The following is a 21,185-nucleotide window of genomic DNA, read 5'->3' on the forward strand; positions in this document are numbered from 1 at the left end:
TCACAATTTCATGGTTGTAGGCCTATGTTTTGTCTGTATTTATTCATAATTGTTTATATAATATCTCATTTATACATTCAATGTTAAACACTTTGGTTCAGCGAGAAGACTTTGGGGTCCCGTATTAGATTGTATGTATAAACCATATCCAGTTGCTGTGTATCAGAAGGAACGGCGTTCAATTACTTGTATTCTCCTTTTTGTTTGCTTATTATAGCTTTGCTACTCTTATTCATTTTTATTTTAAATAAAGGAGAAAAAAAGGAAAGGAGCCCTGTCATTTTTAAACAATTAATTGCAATCGAATAAATTTGCAAACTGCAATAGAATAAATAGATAAATAAATATAGGTGAATGTACAAGAATGACTACCTTAAATTATAGATTTCATTCTCTCCACAATCTTATGGTTTTATAATAACAGTATTGTGTTTTAACAACCACTAACGTCTTCTGAAAAATGTGATCCTTAATCTTATCAAATCCTTCTGCCGGATTTATTTTAGTATCCTTAACATGAACGTTTGGTTAATTCAAAGCACTGAAAAAGGGTTAAGACATCATCATAAAATGATACAAAGATCATACTGTCCACAGCGCATATATCCAAATAGCTATACTTCATTTATTTCACATCTTTATATTTCATTGTATGATAACATGTAATAAGTTGCCGCTATCTTACCTTCAACACTTTCCAAAGAGGTGAAACATTATAAAATGTTGAGTCCAGGAATATACTCCATGAAAAAGCTTTTTTTATTACAAGAGAAATAGAAAAGATAAAAGCATTGTTGGCGTCATATAGGCTCATCACCGCACAAAAGCACCACAGACACAAGAAAAACCAATATGAAAACTAGAGAGAGAAATAATAGATAATATAATCAGTCTCGTATGACCAGAAATAAAACACCAGCAGCACTGAGAACAGCAGCTCCACAATCACAGAGTGTGTATAAACCGTATACAGAGGGTCCATGAAGGCTTCATGGAGAGTTTAAAAAACTCTATACAAAGTAAGGTGGGCACTGCATGCCTGAATGAGACAGATATTATAACCAAGACAAGACAGACGCACGTTAAACCTTCAAATACTTCATATCAAGTCACTAAACCTGCCTGTAGAGCAAGTCAAAATAGGCTCTAATACTCCCAAGTTCTGCAAAACAGTAAACGCTCAATCATTTGGTGTTTCTCAGAGGCTCAAGTAAACACTTAGAGTACCAATACTAAAAGGTACTCTTAAATTTGAGAATATATCTAAAGAGTTTAATTCCAAACTGAGATATCCACAGTGTGACAAATGTAATTCCCAGTCCACTGTGACAATAAATTACCACTCCCTAATGACCTAAATGGTATAATGACAACAATAAATATTTGTGTTACTTTCAGGTTATTTTCAACCTGGGTGTGTTTGTTGGTCAGATGTCTCAAAAAGTAATGGATACATTTGATTGATTTTTGGTGGGGGGTTTTTGTCACTAGAGGATTTTCTTTTTGGACCCTACAGTTTAATGATGCATTCATATGCTGGTTGGTAAATTAGATCTACAAAAAGTTAGAGTTATACTGAAGATTGAACATTATTACATTTTAAAAGTATACCCCAGGACCTGATTAGGGGCAGTTATGCAGCAAAGGAGACAATTCCTGCACAGCTGGTTAGAAATGTGCAGATTTATTCTATAATATTATTTGTTACTTCTGCCAAAAAGATTATGCTGGCATTCCCATCTCTTTGCTTGTTCCTCATATTGTTTAGCTAATTAGCAGGATATGTTAAAAAGTGTAAAGTTTGGCCATATAAGAAACAAATGATTTATTTCTGGTGTGCATCCAGTACTTTTTTTTAATGACCTATTAACATTGCAGATAAGACCTTTTTTTTTACCTTCCTCACTTTCTATAGAACTACTGCACTTATTTGGATGAAAATGCATCTCATAAGTGTTCATCACAGTGTAGTTTGATGCAAATCTTAATGCATATGTTGTGGATTTTACAGCACATTTAGGGGTTTGTGCAGCTTTGGTGAATGTATCTTTTCTAGTTCTTTATAATCTAAAAACACATCTGCTGCTCTAATATCTGTAGTGGTTCTATTTAAATTTCTATCTGTCTTAAAGTTTTCTCTTGTTTGGTTACTTTATAAATATTACCCATATGTAAAACTTGCAGAAAACCTTTTGGGCTTCTGCCCTACTTGGTGATGTGAGTAAGCAAGAAAAGCTGTATGGAGTGGTGCCAGCATTAAAGAAAGCAGCTTTACAGCTTTTGATCATTTTCGTTACTCCAGACAGTGCCCAAACAACCGGAGCAGCTTCAGTGGTCCTTGAATGTGGCTTCACAGGCTTTAAAGCCCAAATGATCCAAATCCTGAGAGACAGACAGCAGCGAAAAGATGTTAAACAAGATACATTTCTTTTACACCTATGAATACTAGACGGTATGACCTTTTGGTCCTCTAGCCACATTTATCAAGCTCGTCCAATCTACCATGTGCTACCACATACAGCTTAACACTGAGAGTACATACATATTTCAAATATACTTTTTTATGTGTTCAAGGTACATGCGTTCACATGTAAACATAGACTCAGCCGATTACAGGCTTTGGATTCATGGGAGTCAGACAGTATAGGACACACGCACACGCACACGCACACGCACACGCACACGCACACGCACACGCACACACACACACACACACACACACACACACACACACACACACACACACACCTGAGATGCCTTGATATTGGGCCAGATTGTTCAACAATACTATAGCTTCAGTTTCCTTTCAAGTGTGAAACGTTTATGGTAGTAGTGTGCTATCAGGTACGGCAGTATGTCAGTCTTCTGGCAGTGCTGAATCAGACAGTGGTTTTCCCTTCTGAGGTTCAACCATGTAACTTTGACAGACTCTATCAAATGGGTCCCACTCATTAAGTTGAAGATGACGAAGATAATCAGCTGATACTTTAAGTACATTAGAAGAAAATATAGATAAAGTCAACATATACTGTACGTCATTAATAAATATATACTGTATAAATTGTACTGATGACATCTCCACTTACTAAACCTAATCAACAACAGTAAACTATTAGAATTCAGGAATTATGCTTGGTAATCTACTGTGTAGAGCCAGGTAAAAGTGGAAGCACACAAGTCTCCGAGACCAAAACCATAAACATCTGTATGTTCGACATTAAAGAAAATATTATTCTAAAGTCATGCTTGATTTAGAAATCACAGTTAATCACTGACTGAAGCAACTGCTGTTAAACCACATAGTATACTACAGTGTAGATAGCACAACTAACAAACAGTAATAATACTATCTAGCGCTCTGAATTGGAATAGTAAATTACTGATGTCGCAACCTCCTAAATATAATCAAACCATAACCTTCTGTTATTGATGATAATAATACTTTAAATAATGTCCTGAAACTATGATAGTCAAGTTAGCTAATTGTAAACATTGTCCTCCACTTGACAATAAGACAATGCCTTCAATTCAGCTTCTGAACACTGAATCAGGACATGCACCACATAGAGAGAAATCTCCAAGAATAGTAATTAAACCCTGATTATTGGAATGAAACCAAAGTACCTGCAAAAATATTTTAAGATCGAACTAAACTGGATCTGTAAAAATAAAAATAAAAAAAGCTGTGTCCTGATTGACGGGTTTGCCTCCTTTGAAGTCCAGAGTTTTTACAACAGGCTAAAAGGCCGCCTCAATGCAGTGTCCTCCAAACGCAGCCTTTTTTTTTTGACACATTTGGCAAAAAACAACCGGTGAATTATTTCCAGTATCCACCACAGTATCCTACAATCCATTGCATGCAGGGCAATTGGTTAATGATGCGTTCAGATGTCCTCATGAACTCATAAATGATGTAAATAAGTGTGTTAAGGAGAAACATCACAACTGGTACTGTAAACTCAGTTACCGTTAAACCTGCCTGTTTTTGACTACTGGTTCTTTATCTATGCTGGCCAGCCTACAGATGGCAATGTCAGTCGGTCAGACGGTTCACCACTTTTGACTTTTCCTCTTGTGCCACCAAAGTTTTTTCACGAAATTTTGTACAGACATTCATGGTCCCCAGAAAATGTATCTTAATGACTTTGGTGATCCCCAAGCCTCTAGCATCATCATGATGTTTGTATTTGTGGCTTCAAATGAACTGGATAGAGTTCCATAAAAGTAGGTGCAGTTCAGACACTGATTCCCCTCTCAGGATAAAATGCAACTTTGATGATTATATAATTATTAAGAAACATTATACCTTCTAAACATCAGCATGTTACATTGTCATTGTGTGCATGTTAGCATGCTGACGTTAGCATTTAGCTCAAAGCACCGCTGTGCATAAGTACAGCCTCACCGAGCAGCTAGCGTTGCAGTAGACTTGTTACAACTGTACTGGCCATTTGAGTGCAACTTTCTGGTGATGAACCATGTGATGAATGTGGGGTTTTTTTTGCTTCACGAGTTGACGAGGATCACCTAAATGCACCATTAGTTTTTGTTACTGTGAGGCTACACCATCTTATTTGTGGAGGAGGTTCACTTGCTTTCCAAAGGAGGCAACACCTGAATTGGGACACAGCTCGCATTAACCCCTTGAAGTTGCTCAAACACAAGAGCTACTTGTGAGGTCAGCGCGGATGTCATCTGGAGGTCTGGACCTGACTGGATGGCTGGGCATAGAGGTACTTCCAGATGGCGTAGTAGTGTATGGCTGCTCCCATAGCTACAAACAGGTGCCAAATGGCATGAGCGAATGGGACGATACCATCACTTTTAAAAAAGACCATCCCCAAACAGTAGCAGGCTCCGCCCACCAGCAGCTCATATAACCCAGACTGCTCCGGCTGCGAAGAAGCAGACATTTTATTACGTTTAAGTTTTTAAAGACATTACAATGAGGAAATGACAAAACATCAAAGACTACAGATGACTCAATAAGTGTGCTCACCATTGAGAGGATGACCAGGGCAGGAAAAACTCCCATCACCGTATAGCAGATCAACTCCGTGATCTTATACCTGACACAGAGAGGAATATTTCAGCATGGAAGACTAAGCCTTGCGACACATTAATGTCAACTCAATGGTCCACCTACTAGATTTATCTGAGTTTTCAACTGTGTCACACTCCACGTCAATCACCCTCCTCTGATCAAACTGTCAAACTAGGCTGCGCTGATCAAAATTGTTACTGCATTGCCTATTTCTTGCCTAAAATGATCTCAGAAACAAATTTTAGCGTACTGTTTAGCTGTAAAATGAGAAAGTTTGCCCACAGCAAACATGTTGAAAACAGTCAAGCCAAAACCAAGCACCGCCCACCGGCCGACCAGCTGGAGCAAACTTTTTTTCATTTTACAGCTAAACCGAACGCTTACATTGTAAGTTTCTAAAATTGTTTGTTTCTGAGAACATTTGAGGTGAGAAATAGACAGAATTTTGATTTGCTATTCAACCCTGCCTAGTTTGACAGTTTGACCTCAGTTCACAAGCAGTGATTGACAATGCGTTAGAGACTTCTTGGCTCTGATTGGTTGTTTTCCTTCAGGCGTGGTGGAATGTTGCAAATGCCATTAGTAACACTAGGGGGAGGCAGAGAAACGTAATTTTTTCACAGATGATCTGTCTCATGTACCACTGTCAGGATATACTGATGAGCAAATACCAGAGACGGGGACTTGAGTCTGAGACTCGGACTCGAGTCGCACTTAAGTCGCACAAACAGCTGACTTCAGACTTGACTCGGACTCGACCCAAAAGACTTCAGACTTGACTTGCGACTCGACCCAAAAGACTTCAGACTTTACTCGGACTCGAGCTTCGAGACTCGTCAACAACCTGTTTTCATGCAATTATTGCTTTTTAAATCTACATTTATTCATGTATTTTTATTTTCTTTTATTGGCGCATATACGTTGGGGAAACGTATGAAAAGCTGCATGTCCCCTGCCCTTTGCCATAATGTGCAACGTAACGCATGCGCTATGCCTTATGTGCGTGCACTCACATATACAAAAATTGCATTGCCGATGGCGACACCAAGTCCTCCCAGAGTTGTGCCTTTTGTCATTAGTTTTGCTTTCAATAACTTTGTAAACAGTGGCAGTAAGCGAGCAGCTACATGCAAGGTGTGTGGCACCAAGATAAATGATGCCGGATCAACAACGTCGGACTTCATCAGGCATCTCAAAACACATCCAAATAGGTCATTCACTCACACGCTAATGTAAAAGAGACGTTAAATTTAGCATATATCGTCACAGGTAACAAGCTAACCATCGCAAAGTGTTGTGCTAATGCTGGGAACAGGCAAATAGTATCTTTATAGTTAGTAGTTGCTGAGGCTCAGACATCCATGGTGCACAGGAGGCAGGACGCACAGATCCATCTCCCCAGGAACAAACGCTGTGTCGGGTAGGCAAACTCATGTGATGCGTAATTGATCCCGTGGATAATTTGTAGGCTATTAAGTGAACAAGGTGTACCCGGTCCACCAAACACTGGGCCATCTTGACTGTCTTAATTTTGCACATATTTCTGTTACCGTAGTCTTATTTACTATTTCATTATTTCATCCATGCGTGGCGCAGCAGATCCGTGTGCATTGTCACCTGCCGTGGAGACGCTGGCATCAGTAACCTCTCCTCCTCTGAGTCGGATCTCCCTCGCGCTGGACTCAGTTTCACTGAGCGTACCAACACTTAGAAAATAAATGGCATTACATCAGTGAGTTCAAACTGCTTATTGTGCGTAATTTGGACTGACACTGAGATGCATGTTGTTCTGTAACTGGTGTGGCGCTGCCACTATTCTCTTGATTTCCACTTCGACAGATTTTTTTGAGTGAAAGAGACGTTATATTTAGCATATATTGTCACAGGTAACAAGCGAACCATCGCAAAGTGTTAAGGCTGGGAACAAGGCTGGGAACAGGCACATTGTATCTTTATAGTTGTATCCATATGATGTGACAGACTTAGGTTAATATTTCACCAGGTCCGAGGGCTAGAGGGATGTGTTAAGTAGATAGCATAAAGCTATCCTACAACTGATTTTGATACTGTACTGTATGGATGGTAGCTACAGGACATGCTTTGAATTCATAAGATTTAACAATACAGTGTTAGGGACAGATCAGATGGCCAGAGACTTGAGACTTGACTTGGACTCGTGGCAAAAGACTTGAGACTTGACTTGAACTTGCCCCTCAAAGACTTGAGACTTGACTTGGACTCGAGCTCAAAGACTTGAGACTCAACTTGGACTTCCAAAAAATGACTTGTAAACATCTCTGGCAAATACAACGTATGAAAGTTATTTTGATAAATGTTACCTACTGAACCTGTAATGTGAAACCAGAAGCGTTAACAATTACTTTCTCAGTCAGTTAATGTTACCAAAAATGTACTCTTTATATTGGAGTTTTCAAACAATAGTTTTAAACATTTTCTGCACTTTTTATCCAGGGTTGATTTTCGATTTTTTTATCAATGAAATGCATTTGATTACATAAAGCTTGATCAGAGTAGCTCAGGAAACAATGACTGATATTACATCTCATTAACAACTATAGTCTTGAATCTAAAAAGCATGTTGATGTATGAAAAGTTTCACTTACAGTTTAAAAGTGATGCGTGGTTACAGCCTTAAGTTACCTTACACACATCTCAACCATTTCCACATATAGGTGCTTAAAGATTTTAAATTTTGGGGGAAAAAAATATAATGTCTGAGCTGAGCTTTGCTGATGAGGATCACAGAATGCAGCTTTAAGCTCAGAAAAAGCTAGTAAGTGGTACTTTGAATTGAGATTGTGTTGTCTGACGGGAGGAACATTGATGACTTTAAAGTGCTCATATTATGCTCATTTTCAGGTTCATAATTGTATTTAGAGGTTGTACCAGAATAGGTTTACATGTTTTAATTTTCAAAAAACACCATATTTTTGTTGTGCTGCACATTGCTGCAGCTCCTCTTTTCACCCTGTGTGTTGAGCTCTCTGTTTTAGCTACAGAGTGAGACATCTCACTTCTGTTCAATCTTTGTTGGGAGTCACACATGCGCAGTAGCTAGGTAAGCACTACTAGCCAGCCAGAAGCAGAGTATGAGGGTGTACCACGCTAGCAGCTAGGCGAGCATTATAACGTGTGTTACAAAGTGACGCACGTTCATCACGGAAGTAAAGGCTGGACTACAATAGAGCTGTTTGGAGCAGTTTGTGAACAGTGTTTTCTGTTGGAGATGGTAAGTCCCTTTGGGGTGGACTTTGGGCTTTTTCACTTTGTAAACCTATAACATGCACAAAAAAAGATATAACACAATAAAGGAAAGGGAAAAAGCCAAAAAGCATAATATGAGCACTTTAATAAATAGACAGTCCAACATTGATTAAAGTATATGAATGATTGCATGAACTGACCTCTCATGGAAGAAGAAGACGTAGGTGGTTCCAAAAGAGGCCATGACCCACACCAGCCAGCGCATGTGACACCCCCAGGGACCCAGCTCCCGCAGGTTCAGCCTGTTGAGGCATGAACAGGAACACATAACTACAAATACTGCATATACAAATACAAATACATATGTACATTTAGCAGGCTAGTTTGTTTACCAAGGGGCGTAGGAGGCTGCAATGAAGAAATAGATCACCATCCTGTCACACATGTGGAAACAGTGCTCCACAGACCTGAAGAGAGAGACCAAACAGCCTCATGACAACTGAGTGACACTGTTTATACATGTAGCATCAGTGTGTTTCAGCTCTCAGAAACAAATCTGGGGTGTGGGGATATACATATTTGTTCTAGTGTGTCTCTGCAGTAAAAGAAGGGGCCATGCAGGTTGCTTTATTTCAGTGTCCTCTTCTAGCCATTAACCATATTCATCATCTGCAATATTACAATCCAGTTAAAGTGTTGAAAATGTGTGTGTTTTTGTGTGCTTGTACCGTAGGTGGCTCTTCTTCCAGGCCACAGTGTGGAACAGGGTGGAGATGATGAAGAGCGAGCTGAGTCCCGCCCCATACACCCAGGCCGACAGCCGCTCCCATTGGTCCTCCGACTGGAAGTGCAACACTGAGCTGCCCAGCAGGCTGGGAATTATCCATAGCTAAATGAATTCATAACATAAATGAAACATGAGATACAGATAGACAAGCAGACAAACATGCAGGATAAACTGAAATCCAGTGCATGATGTAGGTGTAGACTAGTTTTAAAAAGAATCTGGAGGCGTTTCTCATTTGTCTGTTTATGTAATCGTGCTGGATTTTTCTGTGTGTGTGTGTGTGTGTATTCACCGCATGCGTGGCACAGTTGGCAGCATGCTCATATTCTGTGGGCTGGTATCTCTTGTTAGGAGGAACACGGTTGTTCATAAACCTGGAATCGTCAGAAAATGAACAGACTTAAGTTGTTATATTTAGAAAAAAAATCTATCTGAACTAAATTCTGCAATGAGACATTAGTTTTGGCAACATGCAACAATGAATCTTTCTCTACACACTCTCAGAGCTCAAAATAATATATAATTTTTTTTTAAACAAACAAAAAAATACTATATATATATATATAATTTATTTCTACCCTTAAAAGCAGAATTTTTGGGTATTAAAGGGTTGCATATGAGCTATAATGTTTTTCTTCTTGATGTCCTATACCACATGGAACATCTTTAATATTTGTGTCCATTTGTATCTCAATGGTGCTCATAAAATTTCACCCCATCCTGTCCTTTTGCTTAGCAACGGTAGATCATGCTTCAACTTGTTGCCATGACTGCTGTTGCCTGGCAACAGTGGGTAACTGTGGACGACTGAACCGATAAAGGGTTAGTCCTGATGATCTCTTTCATAAACAATTCACATCTACAGATATGCCTGCATATTCTTACACACACAAACATGCAGATATATATACATATAAACTCAAATGTATCGCTTTGAACAGAAACAAAAACTAACACACAACTGCTCAAGAGGTATGAGGAGGTAGCATAGATGGCACTCCATCAGTGATGTCATTGTTGTCAAGGAAACCACCGAGCAGGGATTGTCTTTCTTTTCCTCCCTCCACACTAGAAAACTCCTCCTTTCTTTCATCTTTCTTTGCTCATGTCTCCTATCTCCCTCTCCCCGACCATGTCTTCTCTCTGCTTCCCAATGATTAAATTAACATGCAGGAAGGCAAATGGACAAACACACACACACACACACACACCCTATTTTTATGCTGTATCTTGCAGGGCCAGATTTCATAAGAGACCTAGATTTAGCGTATCTTCCTAACGCACACACAAACACACACACACACACACACACACACACATACTGTTCTAAGATTGGTGGGACTCAAAATGAGAGACAGGCAGCCATCAAAAGGAATACCACTCAAATAAAAAAAATCATATGTATATATGAATTTTTGAGCATAGGACAATCTTTAACCTTAAGATGTTTCAGCCAAACATAGAAGATCAACAGGCATCATTGTCCATATATACATATATGGCACAAAATGCACAGCTTAATATATATATATATATATTTGCCATCTCCTCAGGGAAAAAGATAAAACTGCCTACAGAATTTCACAAACGTTTCAGTCCAAGTGGAGTGATAATAGCCTTAAATCTGTCCACTTTATATTTCTGTGTTGCTGTGCAACAGTGTGAAATGGTAGAACATGATGTTCTCCTCCTACACGTCAGCTCGTCAACTCCTGATCCTTCTGTAGATGAACAGGAGGTAAAACTGAAGGAGTGGCGATAGAAGGATAAAAAAATCCACCTCACATATAACGACAATGATGGAAACATATTTTAGCAAACATGCCTAATTTTTCCTTTTTCCTATATTGTACTCCTGTTTCTTAAGCATCTGTTTTAGAGTGACACTAATTCAGAGTTATTTATACTAACTGACCCAGGCCAAAAAAAACACTGTCCTGTCCCAAATAAATAGGTGTGGTCTGTCTGTCTGTCTGTGTGTGTGTGTGTGTGTGTGTGTGTGTGTGTGTGTGTGTGTGTGTGTGTGTGTGTGTGTGTGTGTGTGTGTGTGTGTGTGTGTGTGTGTGTGTGTGTGTGTGTGCGTGCCAAGCCCAGCAGGCTTGGCCGGGTCATTAATGACTTCATCAAGCTGGCTGATAATTACCAGGCCAGAGGCCAGACAGAGAGACACACTAAGTGGACAGAGGCGCAGAGTTGCGGAAACATCATCACTCTTGTAATACGACAGCAGGAGAGACAGAAGGAACGCTTTTATTGTCTTATTGAACCATGAAGACCAAAACCTCAGTCCAGTTAATGGTGAACATGAATTAATCTTACAGTTTTATGGTCAAGCTAGTACTGCTCTTTGTGTATCAGTGTATATCAAGTAGACTACATAGAGTAATTAAAAAAAAAATGGTGGAGAAAAAACCTTCTAGTAGAGCTGAAACAATTAGTTAAATAAATGATAAGTCAACAAACAGAATATTAGTCTGTAACAATTTTAATAATAATCAAAAATGTCAAATACTGTCTGGTTCCAGTTTCCTGATTTGCTGTTTTCTTTTTCTTACATAACTATAAATAAAATATATATATTTTTTAATATTTGGGTTTAGACAGTTGGTCTGACAAAACAAGCATTCTGAAGATGTCACATTGTGCTCTGTGAGATTGTGAAAGGGAATTATCATTGACTGATGTTTTAAAGACAATGAATTGATCAATAGTGAAATTAACCATTAGTAGCCGTATATTCTAGTGGACATCATTGCTAGTTTGACTGTGAAATGATACTGAAGTTTAGAGGAAGTATGTAACACAATTCTTTTCATTATTGATTCATCTGTGAATGATTCTTTCGATTGTTTCGGATGTCAAAATAAATAGGTTAATGAAAAACGCCACTCACAAGTTTTCAAATGGCCTGTTTGGTGTGACCAAAATATTCAGTTTAAAATCACATAAAACACAGAAAAGCAGCAAATATTCACATTTGAAGAACTTAAACCAGAGAATATTTGCCATTTGTTCTTGAAAAACAACGTCAACAATTAATCAATTATCAAACTAGTTGATTGATTTCTGACCATTTACTAATACATTAATTGTTTAAGTTGTCGTGTAAAGGTCTGAATGAAGAAAAATAAATAATAAGCAAAATTTACTGTATCTTGTATTACACTAAATTACTTAAAGTATTAAAATATGGCATCTGTGCACTCATGCATGACAACTTAAATTATATTTAATAATGATCATTTGCCATACAGCCTCAGTCTATAGCATGACAACACATTAAACTCAGACATGAAACAGTTTTCCATATCTGATTTTATGAAGAAGCTAAGGAGAACCAGAAAACATTTGAGTTTTAAATGTCTTATCAGTGTGGTCTGTTCTAGAGTTGAAACAATCAATTAATGTTTCAGTTGTTAATCAAGCAAAAATATCTGCTTATTCCAGCCATTCTGATATGAGGATTTGCTGCTTTTCTCTATTTTAATATAAGTGTAACCTGAACATCTTTGGGGTTTGGACTGTTGAGCTCCAGGAACTTGCACTATTTCAGATTTTTTACACACAAAACAGTTGATTAATCCAAAAAGCAATCAGCATTGGCACATTAACTGGTAATGAAAATAAATCGTCAGTTGCAGCTCTGGTCTGCTTTGTTTGACCTTTTCCTTCTGTTAAATCTATCCAAAACCCCCATGACAGCCTGGACCCAGACCCTGGACCCAGACCCTGTGGGCTGCCATGTGTAGTAGGGCTGCACAATATATATATATATATTTGTTTTATTGTCATCGCAATATCAACTGGCGCAATATACACATTGCGAAAGGCTGCGACACAAAACTGATTTTTTTTTGTGTTAGTTGAAAGAAAATATCAGAAGAAAACTATAATGTAATGTATAATGTAACTGTCATTCTTTTTTTAGTGGTGCTTTTATATTCAATGTAATGTTCAATTTGTCTATAAAAGAATGTTGAAAATGATTTTACTTTTATTTGTTTTAAATTCAACAAGCAATTTGTTGTACTGTAGAAGAATACTGAAAGCAGCAGAAATGCAGAACTGAGCACATTTTAATATCTGTTTATGTATCGCGAGTAGGCCTAATATCGTTATTGCGATATTCAACATTATCACAATCCTCATATTGTGCAGCCCTAAGTAATATGTAGGACCAAATATAAAAGATGATGTGTGTTTGTGTGGCCTACTGTGTGTTTCAAGAAATACTGTGCACACAGAAAGGGAAAGAGACAAGAGACAGCAAGACAACGATGAGGAGGAGGGAAGTTGCAGGTCTGTCTATGTGTGTGTGTGTGTGTGTGTGTGTGTGTTTGTGTGTTAATAATGATGCTTGTCAGGCAAATAAAACCTGAGCTATAATATTATTACATCATCAGTCATAAGATATATTGAAATGTAAATGTCGGCTAAACCAGCTCGTTCCCAAACCCTTCCATCACCCTTAGCATCCTCCTCATCATCATTAAAACCTCTATGAGGCAGCATTATGATAAAGATTTCTAATTGATCAGCGGTTCATACAATGATTTCACCTACCTTATAAGATTCATTTACAGTGGAAATAAGCAACAGTTGACAGCAGACAGACAGTATGGCTAAAGCCTGAATCCCCTCTGAGTGTTGGGCGAATAACCGCCGCGATTTGGATCAGTTGTGCTCAGATTGTAACGGGCCGGTCTAAAGCATCGCCGTTTCACCGGAGAAGACGTCGTCGTCTTATCCTCATCTCAAACAGCACCGGGAGATAGATGCATCCCGACCTTCTTTTTACAGTCACTGATCCCGACCCAGCTGCCTCCTGAGGCTCCAGTCCGGAAGTGTGGGCGTCGGGGACGGTCTCTGGTAGTGTTGATGTTGGTGGTCTCTCTCTCTCTCTCTCTCTCTCTCGCTCTCTCTCTCTCTGTATCTCTCTCTCTCTCTCTCTCTGTATCTCTCTCTCTCTCTGTATCTCTCTCTCTCTCTCGCTCTCTCTATCTCTCTCTGTCTCTCTCTGTCTCTCTCTGTCTCTCTCTCTCTCTCTGTCTCTCTCTCTCTCTCTCTCTCTCTGTCGCTCTCTGTCTCTCTCTGTCTCTGCTAGAGCTCCGCCGGTTCACCTCATCAGGACTCGGTGAGGAGGGTTGTTTTTCACAGGCTTGTTTGCCACATCATTTTCTGAGGGACTGATTCATGGCTGGGGAAATTGTGCCGATTTGTTATTGTAAGTACGTTTCCTGGTTCTACCTCTAGGTGGCGATGCAGGCACGGAGTTTGAGGCTGGTTGATGATATAATATGATGATGAATGTTAAGTGTTTTATTGTGTTCAGCTAGCAAGAAACAGTTCCTAGTCAGTTTACTAAAACAGCTGCTAGGCCTATATTCTGTGGCCGGGGAGGAGCTTTGTCAAGTCTGGAAAGAAATAACCCCTTATGATGTCATAGTGATGTCATCTGGGTTATCAATTAAAGATGGGTTATCGGTGGTTTGATGGAGAGGCTACACATTTTGAGATGTGCAGTGGAGTTTGAACGATTTTATAGGGTACTACTAAATTAGGCTCTATTGCAATATACTGGCAAGTTGCATTATGGGAAATGTAGAATCCATACTAGAGAGTGAAGGTAAGAATATATCCCAAATTTATGGAAGTGTTTTACTAAATCCCTTCAAGGAGCAGAGGTTCTAAGATCAAGAACTGTCGAGTTCAACATCCTCATGCTGTTGAAATCCCCAGATTTTCAAAAACAATAAGCTATGTGACACAGCTGTAATGAACCAAACATTGTTGAGCACTGTAACAGCAATCATTTATTAAATGCATATTATGACCAGCATAAGCTTTCATAGTGATTAATATAAAATGCCTGCTTTAAGCATTTAGCTCAGACTGAGCTCTCTCTGATTTTACTAATATAACTCATTAAGTACCGTTTGCAGACCTGTGGTCAGTCCCTCTGTATACAGTGTTGAGTTTAACAAGCTCAGCAGTGAGCTTCAGAGGGATTACAAACACTGTTTGACCCGAGTCTGATCGTTTAACTTGCATATTAAAAAAAATACCTGATTAAAATAAGGCCAAGAAGCTTTGTGTAAGGCAGCAGATTTTCTTCATATCTCCAGAAGCTAATATACTTTATGCGGAGTGGTGTAAACTTCAGTTCAGACTATCTTTAAGTTCTTCATTGCAGACTCCAGAGTCTGAAAAAAAAGAAATATTTAAAAACGATGTTCATATTATGTCTGGGAAAACATGTTAACAGGCTATCACACAAATTAAGATTTTACCACATCAGTGTATTCTTGTGTAAACTGTGCAATGTGTGTGTGTGTGTGTGTGTGTGTGTGTGTGTGTGTGTGTGTGTTTGTTACCTTGACATCCCAGATGCTCATTCCACCATCCATGCCGGTGGTGCAAAACTTGGTGCACTGGTTTCGTCCTCCTTCCAGCACTGAGATTTGACTGAAATATAGTTTGAGACAATTTAAACTCACAAACATAAAATGTTGCAAAAAAAACCCCACTTGTTTAACAGAGATAATGATGATGATGCGCGCCTTCAAAAAATAAGTTATGTCTATTTTCTCTCCTCACTTGATGCTGTTCTTGTGCAGGGTGTTCAGGTCATTGTCAGTGCTCTGGGTCTCTGAGGCCCGACGGTCCAGGTTCTGGAAACGTTCCCTGGCACTGATGCCCTTCTGGGCCGTCTGCTTAGGAACGTCCAGCTTTCCACCAAATGTCAAGCTGGCTTTGGCACTGTCGTACACAAACAGCACAGGGTAACAGTCGTGGCCCTGGAGGAACAGAAACACATGAGGATGCAATGCAGGTGAAGCTGGAAGATAACATCAGGATATAACATCAGTATGGTAATAAAATACCAGATAGCGCTTGTGATTATGGTTGTAACTGGTTGTAATAAGTCAGTTAGCATTGCATTTGTGTTTCACATTTGGTTCTCTTGCAGAATAAATTCGTAAATATTCTCAACCTCCCCAGAAGCACACAAAATCAGTAAATGTGGATAGAATAAACTGATTAATTGACAACAGAATAAATGTTGGCTATGTATTGAATACTCACAGCTGCTACTAAGCTGTTCTCAGTGATGAAGGTGACACACAGCAGTGGAAGTGTCTCAGAGCTCAGACTGTTCACCCTGTGGAGTCATAACAAAGGTCAGAGTGCACACCCACAACACACACTAAAACACACAGACACTCTGGCATGTTGCCCAGCCCTCTCTTACGTGCCGGTCTTGCCTCCCTCTGCGACAGACACAGTGGAGTCATGGGAGGTCCAGGCCAGACGGTTGCCGGAGTGTGAGAAGCAAACGCTGTGCACCCAACCACCGCCTCCAGCTAGGGTCTGACCCGCTGCTTCACTTCCGCCAGACTCAAACAACATCTCCCCGAACGGCATCTTGCTGCCCCAGGGAGTGGGGCCGGGCTTCTCCTCCACCTCCTTAATGTAGGCTGAAAACACCCTGTGGGCAAGGGCGAGATGGTTCAGGATGTTAACAAGATACAAGGAAGAGAGGCAAAGAGGATGAAAACAATGGCTGATCAATACTGGGAGGTCCAGACAATTTGATTTATTTATTCTGTTCTGTCTTTGTGTGCTATGGAAATGAGCTAAATGCATATGAAGTGATGACATTTTTGTGGAATGATCAAGAATAGGATTGGACTTTAGATTAGGCTAGGCGTTAAGCCTAGTTTATATTTAAAGCAACACCAAAGATTCTTTTGTACCTTAAAATAATGTTTCCAAAATCGTTTCAGTGGTTCATCAACTCGTAACAGGGTGAACGGCACTTCTGCATTCACTTTGCGGCCCTCTATCGGCTATAACCGCACTATGCAAGTTTGCCAGATCGGGCGGTGGATCTGTAGTTCGAATGAGACATAAGAAACTGTAATGGACAATTTTGCTTCCAACCTGTAGGGGGACCGAAGAGGAAAAGTGCTTTGGTGTTGCTTTAAAGGTCCCATGACATGGTGCTCTTTGGATGCTTTTCTATAGGCCTTAGTGGTCCCCTAATACTGTATCTGAAGTCTCTTTCCCGAAATTCAGCCTTGGTGCAGAATTACAGCCAGTAGAGCCAGTCCCACAATGAGCTTTCCTTAGGATGTGCCATTTTTGTGTCTGTAGCTATTGAGGAGGAGAGAGGGGGGGGGGCAAGGTGGAGGGTGTGGCCTTGACCAACTGCCACTTTGCTTGTTTGAAAGCCATGATGTCTCTCTCTTTCTCATGGGTGGGCCAAATTCTCTGGGCGGGCAAAGCAGAGAAAGGGGAGGTAACCTTCCTCCTTATGACCTCATAAGGGGCAGATTCCAGATTGGCCCATCTGAGCTTTCATTTTCTCAAAGGCAGAGCAGGATACCCAGGGCTCGGTTTACACCTATCACCATTTCTAGCCACTGGGGGACCATAGGCTGGCTGGGGGAACTCATATTAATGTTAAAAAACCTCATAAAGTGAAATTTTCATGCCATGGGACCTTTAAGAATTTGATTTCTAAAGTTACAATAGGGGTCTAAGTCAATTTCATTTATGTTTTCAGCAAAAAAACTCAACCTTTTTCTCAGGGGTTTTTACAAACTGTGCGGCACATGATACAATTTATACTTAAGAGTCTCGATTTGAATAAGGAAAATCTCCACAAAAAATGGGAGAAAGAATGAAAAATGAGCGAGCCCTCTTCCATGACGGACAGAGTAGACAGAAGTAGTAGTTGCAGGTATTAAATGTAGTCATCAAAATCTCCTCACAAGTTTAGTAACACAACTGTGTTCCTCTTTTGATTCACTGATACCTGCATTTGAAGTCACAGGATCCAGCAGCCAGCAGGACGTTGTTGGGATGCCAGTCCAGACTGAGGATGGTGGAGCGGATCGGCTTCTTGATGTGCTTACACACCCACCTGTAGGTAACAGCACAGCATGCTAGAAGCGTATGGTTCATAATAATCAAATTCAGCCTTTCATGTAAATTAGGGACCGGAAGCCATCAGGAAGCAGTCCTGTAAAACCTTACCAGTCGTTTTCCTGCTCAAAGTAGCAGATGGAGATGAGGCGTGAGCCGCTGCCTACAGCAAACTTGTTCTCTCGTGGCGACCACTTCACACAGCGAGCAGCACGGTTGATCCTGAGGATGACCAGGGTGGGCTTCCATGTGCCCTCTTTTAGGGTCCACACGTAGGCATTACGGTCCGCTCCGCAAGTAACTATACGGTTACTGTCTGTAGCCCAGTCGATACCTGCAGGAGAAAGAAACTCTGATTGTTATCTTATCTCTGTCCATTCATCATATTTATTTAAAGGAAAAGTTTGAAAAGTTACTTGAGAAGATTGACAACACTTAATAGACACAATAGAATAGAATAGAATAAACTGTATTGTCCCAGAGGGGGGATTTGTCTTAGGCATAGTGCTACAATCTGTTGCTTCACAACACAAACATGTAACAGAAAAATAATTTTAAAATCAACATAAAAACATGAACAGAGAATCAATGAAAGATCTTAGGACATAAAAGGACAAATATGACTGTACAGACAATACGACATCTTAAACAGTAACTGTAATAATTAAAGTGCCAAGTGCAAAAAGTGCTGTTGTATTTATTGCACTTTGCAAAGTGGTATAGATCTTCTCGTCTAACTCTCAATTAGAAGAAAAATAAGTGTATTTCCCAAAATGTTGAACTGTTACTTAAAATTCTCCACTTTTGTTTATTAGGTACCACTGGAGAGACAGTTTTTAGCTAAATTTGTAGCAAGGCAATGTATTATCAGTCACTGAAAATGAAATAGTGTATTGAGCTATTAAACTAGTTGCTACTTGACAAGGTTCATTATGATATCACACAGCACCCCCAAGAATTTTGTATATTCACCTGAATGTCTCTAAACTTTGTGGGAAACATACAAAAGTTATTAAAGTAAATAACTGTGTCTGTGTGTGTGTGTGTGTGTGTGTGTGTGTGTGTGTGTGTGTGTGTGTGTGTGTGTGTGTGTGACTGTGTCTTACCTGTCACCTGCCCGTTGTGCTCCTTCAGCTCATGGATCTTGGTCCACTTGGTCCCATCCTTCTTGAAGATGTGGACCTCGTGGTTGTTGGGGCACAGGGCGATCTCTAAAGCACAAAAAACACATTTAAGTGCACTGTGCATCCACAGAGAAAGCACTGCAAATCATTGAAACATATAAACAGGAAATTCACCAGTGTGAGGACAAAGTACAGAGTGATTGACGGGAGAGGTTTGTGGGGCTGATCAGTGAAGCGGTACACCGAACAGCTGACTGGGTGCATGAGAACAGAGAAAACTAGAAAAATACAGTATGTATCTGCCTGCAGGCAGCACACAGACACATGGTATCTTAAAATAGACAAAGTGCGAGAACTGCAACCTTCCTTCCCATAATGTTGTAGCAAACCCTGCACATGTTTAAGTCAGCAGATGAGTCAGAAGCAGTGTTTGTCTGAGAGCAGCAGTATCCGTGCTTTAGTGTGGATTTTTGTTTTTTGAGTGTTCAGCCTGCAAGTTGAGCAAACTGAAGTGTTAAGCTTACAAGTTGAGTGAAACTACAAATGTATGACTCGACTCAACCACAGTCGCTGTTACATCCGCTTTGCCCAGAAACCAAAGCTCTGATCGAAACAGCCAAATATGGCGTTAGTTTCCTGCAGCTAACTGAGCACAAGAGCCTCTCAGAAAGGCCTCCAGACGCCACCCTTACTGTTACAGGAAACAGGAAATACCTTCTCCCACCTGGGAGCCAATCACAAATCACCGACTATTACACTATTTGTTCTTTGGCGCAGACTGTAGTTGAAGCAAGATGTTCCATGATGTCTGATTAAAACTGTGTGCAGTTCAGAGAGGAGGCGACTCAGAGCCTCCGAAATACTAACCCCAAGTGACCAATCAGAGGAGGCAAGCAGACTTACGGGTACGATCTTTGTTCCAGGCATGGCAGCTAATTGGTTCCAGCAGGAAACTATGGTACGCCATGACCAATCAGATGTCAGAAACAAAACAGGAAGGGGTGTGTGGAACCAGCGGCTGGTTAGCTGGGAAATAACAGTCAAGTCTAGAAAAACAGAAGTTAAAAGATTGTTATGAGGAAGAAGCTGAAAGGGAAATAAAAACACACAACAAAGTTACATTATAAACTATAATTCAATTTACAGAACTATTTATCAAGATACATTGAGAAGAGTTGGTCCAGACTATTTCAGGTACTTTGAGGAGTAAAAATGGACACTATCAGCTGATTTTAACCCTCTGTGCATAGAAAAACACACTGAACTTATCTCACTCAGGTTGTGTTAATGAAATCCAGACTCTCAGAGGCATGAGAGGAATGATACAGGTCAAGGGTAACACACATCCCCAAACAAACATTACACTTCACAGTGAGAGCACACACCCAGGAAATCAAGACAAACCTCTCCATCACACTGTTATTTTACAAGAACCAACTTCAGAAAACAAATTTAACATAATAACATCCACGTCGAGTGAGTGTGTGTAGGTTGGAGAGATTGTTGCATACTTTTAGCTTTTTCCTGAAATGCATTACACTTACAAAGTGTGCGTGTGTGTGTGTGTGTGTGTGTGTGTGTGTGTGTGTGTGTGTGGATGTGTGCGTTGCGTTACTGACATGTCTAAACATACTCAGTCAACTGTTAAATATTTTCTAGGCTACTTACCCTGAGGGCCGGACTGAATGGGTGAATAGCTGCAGAGATGGAGAGAGAGAGAAAAGAAGAGATGCAGAGGAAGGTGGTGGATCAAATAAAGATGAGGGTGTTCAAGCTCGCGGACTCTGGCCAGTCAACGCGAACGCCAACGAGAGAGTGAGCTCAGGGAGAGAGAAACTGAGCTGAAGAGAGGGAGGAGAGGTCAGAGGAGGAAGTGGAGGAGGGTACAGTGAAACTCAGAAGGGGAGACATACAGGAAGTTTATGCTGGCTTATGCTTGAGGCAGAAAAGATCACAGGTTTCACAGTTCAACAATGTGAGCATTCATTTTTAGCAGAAACAGAAGGGAAAAGAACAGACATTTTTGCTTCAGTAAAACTAGGAGGAGAGGGAGGCGCAGGAACACAATGCAATG

The 21,185-nt window shown here is 40.1% G+C and overlaps 2 protein-coding genes across 4 annotated transcripts; both read right to left on the bottom strand.

The window, feature by feature from the left end:
* Positions 1-738: 738 nt before the first annotated feature.
* On the bottom strand, positions 739-13,988 carry LOC116042977 (monocyte to macrophage differentiation factor 2-like). Of its 3 annotated transcripts, XR_004897178.1 has the most exons (8): positions 13,620-13,987; positions 9,349-9,430; positions 8,998-9,158; positions 8,662-8,736; positions 8,470-8,571; positions 5,000-5,069; positions 4,544-4,895; positions 739-4,354 (listed from the first exon to the last, which is right to left on the bottom strand). XR_004897178.1 is itself a non-coding variant. In XM_031289461.2 (7 exons), the coding sequence occupies exons 1-7, from the start codon at positions 13,631-13,633 to the stop codon at positions 4,692-4,694; spliced, it is 708 nt and encodes a 235-aa protein (XP_031145321.1). In that variant the 5' UTR covers positions 13,634-13,987; the 3' UTR covers positions 739-4,691. The 3 variants fall into 3 exon arrangements, 2 of the variants coding, with proteins under 2 accessions (XP_031145321.1, XP_031145322.1); XM_031289461.2 differs by having other exon boundaries at positions 739-4,895; XM_031289462.2 differs by lacking the exon at positions 8,662-8,736 and having other exon boundaries at positions 739-4,895; positions 13,620-13,988.
* Positions 13,989-14,846: 858 nt separating this feature from the next.
* On the bottom strand, positions 14,847-21,052 carry arpc1b (actin related protein 2/3 complex, subunit 1B). Its single transcript, XM_031289400.2, has 10 exons — positions 20,780-21,052; positions 20,015-20,157; positions 19,094-19,198; positions 18,099-18,321; positions 17,878-17,985; positions 16,309-16,545; positions 16,143-16,218; positions 15,654-15,853; positions 15,431-15,521; positions 14,847-15,259 (listed from the first exon to the last, which is right to left on the bottom strand). Exons 2-10 carry the CDS (start codon positions 20,076-20,078, stop codon positions 15,221-15,223), a joined length of 1,143 nt encoding a protein of 380 aa, XP_031145260.1. The 5' UTR covers positions 20,079-20,157; positions 20,780-21,052; the 3' UTR covers positions 14,847-15,220.
* Positions 21,053-21,185: the final 133 nt, after the last annotated feature.

The sequence above is a fragment of the Sander lucioperca genome, chromosome 4 (genome assembly GCF_008315115.2).
Source record: "Sander lucioperca isolate FBNREF2018 chromosome 4, SLUC_FBN_1.2, whole genome shotgun sequence".
NCBI classification, from domain to species: Eukaryota; Metazoa; Chordata; class Actinopteri; order Perciformes; family Percidae; genus Sander; species Sander lucioperca.